The sequence below is a fragment of the Panthera onca genome, chromosome A3, assembly GCF_046562875.1.
Source record: "Panthera onca isolate mPanOnc1 chromosome A3, mPanOnc1 haplotype 2, whole genome shotgun sequence".
NCBI classification, from domain to species: domain Eukaryota; kingdom Metazoa; phylum Chordata; class Mammalia; order Carnivora; family Felidae; genus Panthera; species Panthera onca.
In genome coordinates, this window is record NC_138341.1 from 40,340,909 (window position 1) to 40,353,322 (window position 12,414).

The window sequence follows — 12,414 nt, forward strand, 5'->3', positions numbered from 1 at the left end:
ACGCAGGCGGATTTGCACTCGGCCTCTTGCCTTCTCTGAACTCCACCCTTGGGCTTTCCGTAGCTTTTGATCTTAGCACTGGCATGTCAATTACCCATTTGCTTCCTGAGGTACTCCTGTTTCCCCTACTCTAGACAACACCGAGTGAGCAAAGTCAGGCTCATTCCTCCCTGGGGGAACACGATACGGCAAATAGTGGTGGACAAGTACTTAACTAAGTCCATGCTCATCATTTAATGGGGCGGCAGAGACAGCGCCAAGCGTTTCCTACCTCTTCTCCACTCTGACCTCCACAAACAAAATAAAACAAAAATCAGCCACCCCGGGCTGGCCTCCACTGACCGGCTAAGGGCAAAAGACCCAATCAGGGGCAGAAACGGGGCTGGCCCTTCTTGCCCTGGCCTGGCCACCACGGCTCCATCACTCCCAGGCCCAGTCTGTGCCCTGGGACACTTAAGAACCTTGAAACCTCATGGAGGCTTCACAGAGGCTGCCTCTGCTTCACTCAGCAGATTCAAGAATTCATTCAACAAATATTTATTGAAAGCGGACCATGTACAGTGTAAGCAAAGATGCCAGCCCTGTGTTAAGTCCCCGAAAGAATGTGAAAGGATTCTCTTTGTGTCCAAGCAGTACCCCGGGCTGTTTCCCTGAGGCTCAGCTTCCCCGGGGAGGCTTTCATCCAAAGCAGCTTGGGAGGCTCTAGTAAACTGTGCAGACACAGCCATGCCTGGGGGCTGGGAATGGGGACGCTGCGTGATGCCTGCTTCCAATCCTTGGAGATGCAGCAGGGCAGGGCAGTGCCAGGCTCCAGGTGAACATGGGGTGGGGTCTCAGGGGCTCTTGCTGCCTCTAGGCAACCTTTCCCAAAGCCTCTCATCCAGGCCTGCAGGGACTGGGGCAAGGGGGTGGGGAGGGTCTGGAAGGGTGGAGACTTGGGAGAGGCAAGAGGGAGACAGCCCAGGATGGCCCCGGCAAGGAGCAAACTACGGGGCCAGAGGTGGCTGTGTACAGTCCGCCATGGCGTCAGGGCTTGGTGGGGAAGAGCAGGCAGGTGAGCTGACGGCTACCGCTGTGTCTGTCCACAAGGGGCAGCGGGTGCTGTGTGTAGTGCCGGACCATGGCAGCCACGGAGGAGAACAGCTGGACAGGAATGAGGGGCATCAGTTAGTCCCCTGAGCCTCATGCTGGGAAAAACTTCCTGAAGGAACTGAGGGGCTCTGGGGAGGGGGTTTGTTGACATTTTTCTAAATACTTTCCTTCTTGTTGGCCCCATGAAGCGCCACTGCCGTTCTGCTGCCCGGTTCCAGGCCCCGCACAACTTTCTTGCAACTGCACCCATGGGCATGTTGTTAGCCAGGCTCATATTTCCCAGGCCGGGTAGAAATAACTTTGGGGCCATGCCTCTGCCCAGGTCCTCCAGCACGTAAGCCTCCGCAAGTGCCAGGCACAAAGTTAAGTCCTTGGGATGGGCAGGAACCTGGACTACCTGGGCCCTGCCCTCCTCCTAACTGGGTTCATGGCAGGCCAATGCCCCCCACCGGGCCTTGGGCAGATGGAGCCCTACAAGAGGGGTGCCTCCCCCAGAGGAAGGCAGACCTCTGGGAAGGAATTCAAGTCACTGGCCACTCTCATTTCCACCCAATCCAGAAAAAAAATGCAAAATGTGGGTTTTCCCCTGGGCAAATGCTCCTGGCAGGGCCCAGCATGTGACTGTGCTGTGCCCTCCTTGCTTTGTAGCCCCCATCCTCCTCCAGCACCCACCTCCTCGTGGTTCCTGCCCTCCCGGCCCAGGGCATAGTGGCTCCCACCATCCAGCCGCCGGATGGGAATGTTGAAGACCCGGCCATGGAGAAGCACTGCCAGGGTAAGGGGCTGTGAGCCATGAGGCTCTGAGCTGGGGCGCACAGTGTAGGCCCCATCCTGTGGAGGAGACCCCATCCATCAACCTTGTCTCCCAACTGTCTGCCTGCAGCCCTGGCCAGCACCCCCCTTGCCCTCCCATCCCCACCTGCTCAGCCAGCCACAGCTGGTGAGCAGAAGGGTTTCCGAGAAAGCCCAGGGGGGCTGCAGTTGCCCACCTTTCGGAATTGGAGCAGGGCACTCTCAACAGCATGGCGGTCACAGTTCCCTGAGTACCAAGGCTGACCCAGAAGGCTGCTGTCCTGTATACACACACAAGCAGCCATTCACAGATGTGCCACGACAGTGGAGAGGGGCTGGGGAGCAGAGAACCCTGCCCTGCGGTCGTGTTCACATCTCAGTTCCCTAGACTGAATCTGCACAAGCAGAACAGAGATGTGTCTGTGTGGTGCCCAGCAGGGTGCTGCACACACATGTTCAAAACATGATCCTCACAATGGTGAGCTGCACCCACCCCACCTGCCGCCAAGAGGCCCTGCAGGCCTCCTCCAGAGCCTTCTCCCTGCCCCTCCTCACCTCAGCGGCTGAGGTGCTCCGGGTGGGTGCTATGCAGGAAAGAGAGGATCTCCTTCCTGCTGGAAGAAGCAGATTGTAGAGCTGAGGCTGGTTGGGGATTAGGCAAAGAAGGCTTTGGGCCCAGCTGCAGAGGTGGGCGAGGTTAGAGGGTGGCGCACATAGGCCTGAAGCCCCAAGCAGAGCACCCGGTGCTTCATCCCTCCTCTCCATGTCTTGGGCTCTGGTAGGACCTACCAGCTAGGCCAGGAGTGACCTCCAAATGAGGGATGATCTTGAGGTACAGGCTAGGAGCTTCCTGCTTTGGTGCAGACCCTGGCAAATGCACAGTGGGATCCCCTCAGGCCTGCTCCCAGCTGAAGTCAGAGCTGTGAGGACTCCCACAGCCAAGTGGGGCATGAGAGGCTGGAAAGGTGGGCCTTGGAAGGACTGCCTGGGGTTCATGCTGAAGACACCTCTACTCACCTTTAGAAGTGTCGTTCGCTGCTCCCTGGGACACAGGAGGGCTGGTCAGAAAGTCTCAGTCCTGTAGGCCCACCCCCTGGGCCTGTAGTCCCTCCCTGAGCTCCCCCCGCCCCAGGTTACTTCTCCCCTGGCTACTAGCCTCTTACATTCCAAGCTTCCTGGGGGGCTACGGTGGACCTGTGGGGAGCAAGTTGGGGAAGAAAGCTCAGGATTTTATCTTCTTTAAGAGAAAGAACCCAGTGAACCCAGAGATCCCAGGGTCAGAGCTGGGGAAGCTTGAGTTGGCCATCTCTCATGTACACACACACATCCCTGGTGGGCACTCACCTGGGCACCACTGATGTCCTTGGAAGAGGGTCTGGGGGCATCAGGACTTGAGAGCTCAGAGTTCGAGTCAAGGCCAGGACTAAAACAGTGAAAGCAGGCTGGGCTGGAGACTGGGTACCAGGCAAGGAAATCCACACCGACCAGGGAGGGGTACAGATGCCTGCAGGCCTGCTGTCTCTCAGCAGCCTGGGCTCTCAGGGAGTCCTTCCAACCAGTGGGGAAGCCCATGCAACCCTTGCTTTAAGGGGGTTCCCCCTCTAGTATGCACAGTAGGGGTCAACCTGGACCAAAGGCCGAAGTGTGGGTGTCCATGTGGGTGTCCAAAAGCACATGTGTATTGGTGGGGTAGTGGGGAAGACAAGGGAAGAAGACAGAGCCAGAATGTGTCCTGTTGTGAGCAGCTGAGGGCTTCAGGCAAGATGGATCTGGGGTAGAGGGAGGTATTCACCTGGACTGGGCTCACATTCCAGGTAGAGGTTCTCATCAGATTTCTTTGGAGGGCTTGGCACCTAAGAGTTTGACCAGCAAATGGGAGGGAGGGTGAAGCCATCACTTGGGGTGGGGGGGCTATGGACACCTCCCCCCCCCCACCACCACAAGCTGGACCTCTTTCTGAGAGCTAGCTAGAATGATTAAAGTTGCTCCTTTGCCTGGGAGGGGGCACCCACGAGCACCTTCCCCTTCAGAGGTGCTTATAGGCCCCAGCTCTCATAGAATGTGGGTGTCCAGGAGGAGCCCAGAGGCCAGGCTTCCCCAGTAGCCTTGGGCGGCATACGACAGCTGGCTTACACCTTGTCAGGGGCCTGTGGCAAACAGGAGCGACTCTGCTCTGGACCTTTACCCTTGGTTTTAGGGCTATTTCCTGGCCCTCCCAAGGCCCCCTACCCCAACTTTGCCAACTTCCTAGCCAGAACCCTAGAGGATGAGTGGGGACTGAAAGAGGGGTCACTCACCATTCTGGCCGGTGTAGCCAACTCTGGAGGTAAAGGAGAAACCACCAGTCATGAGCACAGGGAGAAAAGAATTCAGTGCAACTTAGGCTGGAAGGATGGAGTATCTTTGGAACTCATCTGAAGGGATTCTCAGAGTCAGCTTTGAAGCTCCAGGAGAAAGCCACCCTAAGCTCCGATCACCCTACTTCACACCCCCCGGTGGTGTTGCCTGGCTTGACCTCCCAAATGATTTGCCAGGCTTGCTCCAAACGACTTCGGGCTGTTCCCCAAGTCGAAACCACCCTCAAGGTCACGAAGGTTTACCAACCACTGAGCACAGTAAATGTGAACGTGCCTCAAGTTAGTTGTTTGACCTTAGGCAGGAGACTGCTCTTCTTGGGCCATCTTCAGACAAAAATGTGCTGACTGAGGTCCCTCACTGTCCTGATATCCCAGGGTTCTGGGTTCACAGGCCTCAGGGCACTTATCACAGGCAAAGTCTCTGGACAGTGGTAGCAATAATGACATGGATGGGGTCAGAGACCGGTGGCCAAAGAGCCACTTCGACAGGGACATGACACTCAGATGTGTTTCAATAGTGAGGGTCCCCCAGGCAGGGGAAGCTGCCCTCAGATCTCTTCATCCTGGAGTGTCCCTTGCCGGACCCAGAAAGCACAGCAGGTGCAGAACAGCACCTGGAAGTCGGGGACTCTGCTTTTTTGGGATCTCAGCCAAAGCATTTCTGGTCTCCAGACCTTAGGGTCCTCCTGAACTGCCAGCCTTAGTGGGGATGGGGAATTTTTCCTCAGGTAAAAATGAGGAACAGCTGGAGGAGTGCAGTGACCAGGCAAAGCATGAGCCCAAGTAACCCGAACGCTAGTCTGCCCTGAGGGGGCCAGGACGCCCCATCTCAGGGTAGGGAGTGAGTGGGCCTCTAAAAGAGATAGGAAGTCCTCATTACCTTGCTTCCCAAAGGGCTGTCCCTGCTTCCTAGCCTCCTGCAGGCTCAGTATTGCCTTCAGCTGTGGGCACAATGGGACGGGAGGGAGAGCAGGGTTAGGGGTGGGAGAAGGGAGAGGAACTGGGGCATGGGAAGGGCAACATGGTGGGGTGGGATGCAGTGGGGTTAAGTATATCTGCGCGGCCTTAAAACCACTGCAGTACAAGAACTCATGTACAGAGGTAACTCTTTGCCTCTGCTTTGTGCTCTTTGTTGTGAATCTCTCCCTGTTTTTTTTTTCTTTTTATTCCAATAAAATATATGATGAAAGTGGTAACTTCCAAGCCCATAAGCTTTTCTCAAGCCCAGTGGGCCTTTCCAGCTGGCCGTGATGGCAGCCAAGTGAGGGATTTCTTCACTCTCTAGGCAGGGAGGGGTCCTCAGGCTCCAGGGTCCAGGGAGGGGCAGCCTGGCCTTCCAGCCCTCCCAGCTCCACCGGAAGGGTGAGTCCCTGGACGCTGACTGGTGGGGGTGGGGGGAATGACCGGGAAGGGGGAGGGGAAGGGAGCAGCCGCTGGTAACAGGGATCTGCTTCTGACACATCTAATTTTTCAGGGACTTCCAGAATGCAGATGTGGGGGAATCTTGCGGATGAGTTGCCTCTTAGATTTACTCACTGGGAAATGGTAGCCTGGGGTGAGGTGGGGGGGCGGGGGGAAGGAGGCACTTGAGGGGGTGTTATTCACCGTTGTGGGCTGGGGCTGCGGTCGCGGTGGCGGTGGCGGTGACTTGCATGGGCCCGGGGGGCCAGGGTGATCTGGAAAAGGCCCCAAGCATTGTGGGTGCGTGGGTTCCTCCCACACAGGTTCCTGTTTTCCTCCCACCCCCTACCTAGCCTTTATTTCCTCCTCCCCCTCCCCCTCCCCCTCATTGGCTTCCCCACAGCCCCATCTCCATGGCAACTGGAGGCAGCCAGTTTTCCTACCCCCACCGAGTCAAGGAGCCCTGGGGGTGGATGCCAGCGGCAGCCCCGGCTCTCCTGGCATCCCTACCCTGGCTCCAGAAGTGCGCGGGATCTCAGAGGAGGCCCCAGGGACCCTGTGGGGCCTCCTGCTTTCCCACCGTTGCCTTGGTTACAGTGCCCCTCCAGGCTCTCCCCTTCGCACTCTCCCTCCTGCCTTTCTCCCCCCTGCCTCCTCCTCTCCTCCATCCTCTCTCTCTGCCTAGCCCAGAGGCTTCAGCAACTGCCAGCTGAGGCCTCACCCCCAACCCCCCCCTTCCATGGCCCAGCACATACAAAGGGAGAAGAGGCAAGGTCTGTACCCTCTTTTCTTGTGGGGACCCTTTGTCCTGCCTGACCACCCAACTCCCTTCCTCACCTTCCCAACCCCTACCCAAGTACAAAGAGTCCTCCTCGGTGCCAGGAAGGTGGGCAGGGACAAGACTGAGGGGTAGAGCCTCACAGGGGGGCAGCTCATATTTATCTTCCTCCTCTTCCTCCTCCTCCTGGGCTTTCTGGAAGGGCTAGAAGAGGAGCAGGACCAGTGGTAGCTGCTGTGTCCCACCTCCCTCCCCTCTAGTCTCAGCAGCTATACTTACTGTGTGTCTCCAGGTCCCAGAGGCAGGCAGAGGACATGGGCTGGGGACATCTTTTTTCCAAGCTGGGGAATCTGGACAGGGGACTGATGAGACTGGCCTTATCTCCCAGCACCCCCACCCCCACCCCACAATGACTTACTCTCTGTCCCCAATATAATAAACCATCTGCACTTTTACAGTAGGGCCTCAGTGATTCACTCAACTCAAAGGAACCATTCATGACCAACCTTTCCAACACTGCAGCAGGGCCAGTGAGGTAGGCGTTTTGAAAATAAGGGGGCCTCCTAGCTAAGTTCCAGCTATGACAGTCCCCTACCCCATGCACCCCAAATTCTGAGCAAGACAGATGGAAAGGCTAGGCCCCGGTGACTTAGTAGTGCTGGACTACAATGGGCAGGAGGGGTCCGGAGCCATTCAGAAGAGACTGTACTTGCAGGGGACCCCATTCTGCTTGCAGGGGGCCCCTCTTGCCCACTGTCACTTACCTCCACATCTGGGAGATGGAAGGGGTGGCCCCAACCTGCAATCAGACTCTAGTCAACTCTGCCCAAGAGGCCCTTGAGTTTGTGTCAGCCAGACACTGCACAATTCCCAGGACATTCACATCCATGACTATGTGAATGGCGCCCCCTGGAGTTGTGTGGCACTGGCCTGGGATCAGGACAGCAGGAAGAACAGTCCCGGGGGCAGAGCCAGTGCCCGGTGGGTACACAGCTGGATGAGTTGGTGCCCCAGTGAAGCTGGTAGTGGGGGAGCCCTAGCGCTCACAGCGGGGTAGAAGTACATGAATGGTCTTACTGGGCAGGTAGGGCCGTGCCCAGGAAAGGGGCAGCGAGGTAGAGATCAGAGAGGAGGCAGAGGAAAGAGCGGAGCTGAGTACTCACCGGGGCTTGCTCCCCCTGAGCTTGTCCTGCAAAGAGAGAGGGGCATAAGGGGGTAGTCAGTGCAGCTGGGATGCCTCTCCCTGGGAAGATTCCTGGGCCCCAAGGGGTGGGCAGGTCTGTGCACCTCGGGCTGCCCCAGAACTAACTCTCACCATGGCCCAGCAGAAGCAGCAATGCCTCCCTTGAGCAGAGGTTCTGCCACAAATGGCCTGGGGACAGAGGCCCTATTGTTCTCATCATTTGCATCTCACAAGCACCAGGAAGGTGGGCCTGCTGTGTCCTCTAACCCTAGACCAAGTTGCCCCAGAGGTTCCCATAACCTCCCCCACATTGCCTTCCCGTGCTGTGCTCCCCAGTCTCCAGCCCTTCTGCTCCACAGGAGGAAGGGCTCTCTCCTCTGCCCCAGGGCCTCAGGCCCACAAGGCTAGACCAGGGCTCAGAGGCCTACTGCAGCTCCCTGCAATGTGTCCTCCTCCCAGAAGCTCATCGAAGGATCATCCAGACTGGCCTTTCCCACCTCACAGAAGATATGACATTAATAGGCAGATCCAGTTGAAAATGAGAGACCAGCCTTGCACTTTTCTTAAACGCTTTATGCTTGCTGTCCTTTCCTGGTGACTGGTCATCAATGATCACAGAAATAGAGGTTAATGAAAAGCTCAGAAATATGCATATGTATTTAGTATGACAGCTTCCTTTATGGATGGATGTATTCATTCACTGAATAAGTATTTATTGAACATTCATTATCTGCCAGGCACTATTTAGGTGCTAAAGATGTTATAGGAAAACTGAATAAGCAGGCATGTGTATTTCCTATTGGATTCTTACAATAGCCTCATGATGCAAATGCTAGTTTAATCCCTGTTTTTCAGAAGAGGAAACTGAGTGTATTAGATCAGGCTGCCATCACAGAATACCACAGATGAGGTGGCTTGAACTAGAGAAATTTATTTTGTCACTGTTCTGGAAGCTAAATGCCCAAGATCAGTGTGCCATCAGAGTTGGTTTCTTTTTTCTTTTTTTTTTTTTTATTTTTTTTCTTTTTTTTTTTTCAACGTTTTTTATTTATTTTTGGGACAGAGAGAGGCAGAGCATGAACGGGGGAGGGGCAGAGAGAGAGGGAGACACAGAATCGGAAACAGGCTCCAGGCTCCGAGCCGTCAGCCCAGAGCCTGACGTGGGGCTCGAACTCACGGACCGCGAGATCGTGACCTGGCTGAAGTCGGACGCTCAACCGACTGCGCCACCCAGGCGCCCCTTTTTTCTTTTTTTAAAAATTTTAATGTTTATTTTTGAGAGAGACAGAGAGAGACAGAGACAGAGCACAAGTGGGGGAGGGGCAGAGAGAGAGGGAGACACAGAATCCAAAGCAGGCTCCAGGCTCTGAGCTGTCAGCACAGAGCCTGACACAGGGCTCAAATCCACAAACTGTGAGATCGTGACCTGAGCCAAAGTCAGACGCTCAACCAACTGAGCCACTCAGGCGCCCCCAGAGTTGGTTTCTGATGAGAGTTCTCTTCCTGCCTTGCAGACAACTTCTGGCCTATGCTCTCTGCGTGCATAGAGAGAGCTATCTCTGATCTCTTATAAGGACACCAGTCTTATTGAATCAGGGCTCTACCCTTATGACCTCATTTAACTTTAATTACCTCCCTAAAGATCCTGTCTTCAAATATAGCCACACTGGCGGCCAGGGCTTCAATAGATGAATGAAGAAGGGGTACAGTTCAGTCCACATAGCTCAGAGGCTTTGAGAAATTGGGTGGCTTTCCCAAGGTTGACAATTAGTAAGTATTGGAGGTGAGATTCAACCCAAGCTTTGCCTGTGCACTAACCACCAGGCAATCCTGCATCTCATCTAGGCCTGAATCCTTACCCTCCTTTCCTGTGAGGGAATTAGATACAGCGGTAAACACGGCTTCCTTAAGGAGCCCATGACTTTCAGGTGTTCTGTTACTTGAGTGAATTTTAGAACATTAATATCTGAGAAGTGTTGGGGCAAAAAGAAGGGCCTGGCGTCTGACTTTGTTTAAACCAGGGACTGAGGAAACACAGATGAGGATCATGAATGTAAGACTTTTCTAGGGCACTGTAACTTGCCTGTTTATTATTTTGGTGATGTCCTGGCTGTTGGCACAAAAAAGTGAAGGTCACGTGCTTACATCTTTGGAGGCCATGGGGCTAGGGACACTGGGGAGAGAACCCCAGGGCTGAGCTGGCCACAACCTTCAGAGAGGAAGACCAGATGACTCCTGGGACCTACAGGCCAAAGGGCACTTTAAGAAGCTATGAAAAATCACTGGGGTGGCTTAACAGGGAGCCCATGCGGTACAGTGGGAAAAACTGAGAGAACAAAAATAAAGAAACAATCCAGGTCTGGGTCAGGGACAGGGGTCTCCTCCCTAACCTCCACTCTCCAATTGACCTTTGTTCCACATTTGGACCCTATTGCAGGGGGTAACCTCCCTCATGAAGGGGACTCTCTATGGGACAAAGTCAGCAGATCAAAGTCTACAGCAGGAGGCTCTAGATACCAGCCCCACCGCCAACCCAAACTGAGTGGGTTTCCCAGTAAGTACCCCCCTTGCCTCAGCCATACCCCCCCCCCCTTCTGTTTGGGGCTTTGCATAGGCAAATGCCATGAGCGGGGTGAGTGAAAGGGTCACAGGCACAGAGGATGGAATCGTGCCATCTGGGTGGGGGCATTGGCCTGGACAGATTAGGAAGAAGGGGGTGGAAGGAGGCCTGCCTCGTGGCTTTGTCTCACACTGGCCAGCCCTGTGCGGTGAGGACTGTGCTTCTTACTAATTACACAGGCAGATTTGGACAACTTCTTTCTCCTCTGGCACAGGACTGCTTTGTGCATAACCATAGCTATTCCCTCAGCATGAATTCCTAGAAGTGGTATTGCTGGAAGGTCACATTTTGGTTGCAATGCCCCATTGTCTGGTAGCACCCAGTGCCTGTTCTAAGGCTCTTGCATAGCACGCGGTGATTCTCCACATTTTCCAGACCTCAGTTACTGATCTCTAATGGGAACAGGCTGTAATTTGTAGGTCCAGAATAGTCTAAATCCACCCTAAGAAAACAGCTCTCCAGAGCACTGTTTCCCTTATTTGCATGATCACAAGAATCGCTAGAGAACTTGTTAAAAGTCTTAGATTCTCAGACCTTCCATGAGATCTTTTTTTAAAATATATTTATTTATTTTTGAGAAAGACCAAGACAGAGAGCACGAGTGGGGGAGGGCTGAGAGAGAGGAAGATAGAGAATCCCAAGCAGGGGATAGAACTCATGATTCGTAAGATCATGACCTGAGCTGAAACCAAGAGGTGGACACTTAAGCAACTGAGCCACCCAGGCACCCTCCCCCCCTTACCTGAGATCTTATGGATTGGATGCTCCAGGAGGGAATTGGGAATATATATATATATATATATATATATATATATATATATATATATATTTAGTTTTGAGACAGAGACAGAGCATGAGCTGGGCAGGGACAGAGAGAGAGGCAGACAGAATCCAAAGCTGGCTCCAGGCTCTGAGCTGTCAGCACAGAGCCTGCCTTGGGCCTCAACCCACGAACGGTGAGATCACGACCTGAGCCGAAGATCACCGACTGAGCCACCCAGGTGCCCCAGGAATCTATATTATTTTTAACAAATAAACATCATAGATCAATCTTATGATCAGTCAAGTTTGGGAAACTCTGTTATATAGGAAACAGTCTGAGAACATGTAACTTCTAGGACATTTTTAGAATCACATATGGACTTTTGCTTGTTTGGAACACAGGGGTCCCCAGCAGGGAGAGAACGTGACACAGACCCTGCTCTCAAGGGGCCACTACAAGTGATGGAGAGGGCACATCCAAGATGTTCAATCTCTGGGCTTGAGTTTCCTCTTGTGTAAATGGGGATGTCAGTAGGGGTTCCTTTTAGTGAGGGAGCTTCTGAGGGTCAAATGAGGTGATGGCACAAGAAACACACAGCACCCACAAAATAAATATCAGCTTTCTCTGAGACAGCGGTGTCCTGCTTCACATAGATGTTACCAGCGGACACGGTGGGTGGTGCGGTCTAGCCGGGATCCCCGGTGTAGCAAAGTGGGAAGCACTGTGAGAAGGAGTTGGGGGGGGGGGGAAGGCAAGCCGGCTGTGGCCAGAGGTCTCAGGGGTGAGCATGCGGAGCAGGAGATGGGGGCGGCTGGACTCCTAGAGAATAGAAGGGGACCTGAGCCATTCTTTCTGGCCAGTGAGCATGTCCTGCATTTGGGGCATTCTCCACCTTATAAATCCTGATTCCATCCACAGGAGCCCAGCGACGTCTTCCCAGCCTCCTTTGCAGCTGGGATGCAGGCATTCGGCCAGTCACATGCCCCCGTGTTAGACTTTGTGTCTGAAGCAGGCACCAAGAGGAAGCCGCCCTGGGGAGGGGATGACCTCTGTATCCTACTTCTGGAGGCTGAGGAGGTTGAGACCCCCTTGGGACCACCAGGGCCCAGGTGAGTGGTATTGGCAATAGTTTTGTCTATGCCCAGAGGTGCCTCCACCAGGCCAACTTGGCCCTGACTTTTGAACCATTGTTTCTGGCTGTTTTTCTGGTCCTCCAGGAGATGCTGTGAGCTACAGAATATCTTTAATAAATTGTTTTTCCGCCTAAACTAGCTAGGGTGGGTTTGTCTTACTTTCAGTTAAGAACTCCAGAGTTGAGACCACAGAAGCTCAAACTCTGAGGCCAGGCATAGTGGGTGTCTCCTACAAAGGTCAGACCGGGTAGAAAGAAGTGTCATAGCTTTATATTTCTATCCTCTTGAGACTGTG

At 54.1% G+C, this 12,414-nt stretch overlaps 1 protein-coding gene across 1 annotated transcript; it reads right to left on the minus strand.

Annotated features, from left to right (window-relative positions):
• Positions 1-303: 303 nt before the first annotated feature.
• On the minus strand, positions 304-7,738 carry SH2D6 (SH2 domain containing 6). Its single transcript, XM_060656194.3, has 17 exons — positions 7,730-7,738; positions 7,584-7,609; positions 7,185-7,219; positions 6,700-6,770; positions 6,480-6,624; positions 5,847-5,917; positions 5,122-5,182; positions 4,182-4,204; positions 3,677-3,737; positions 3,229-3,307; positions 3,048-3,078; positions 2,902-2,926; positions 2,674-2,751; positions 2,440-2,498; positions 2,082-2,165; positions 1,765-1,923; positions 304-1,143 (listed from the first exon to the last, which is right to left on the minus strand). Exons 1-17 carry the CDS (start codon positions 7,736-7,738, stop codon positions 1,027-1,029), a joined length of 1,134 nt encoding a protein of 377 aa, XP_060512177.2. The 3' UTR covers positions 304-1,026.
• Between the last annotated feature and the right edge of the window lie 4,676 nt (positions 7,739-12,414).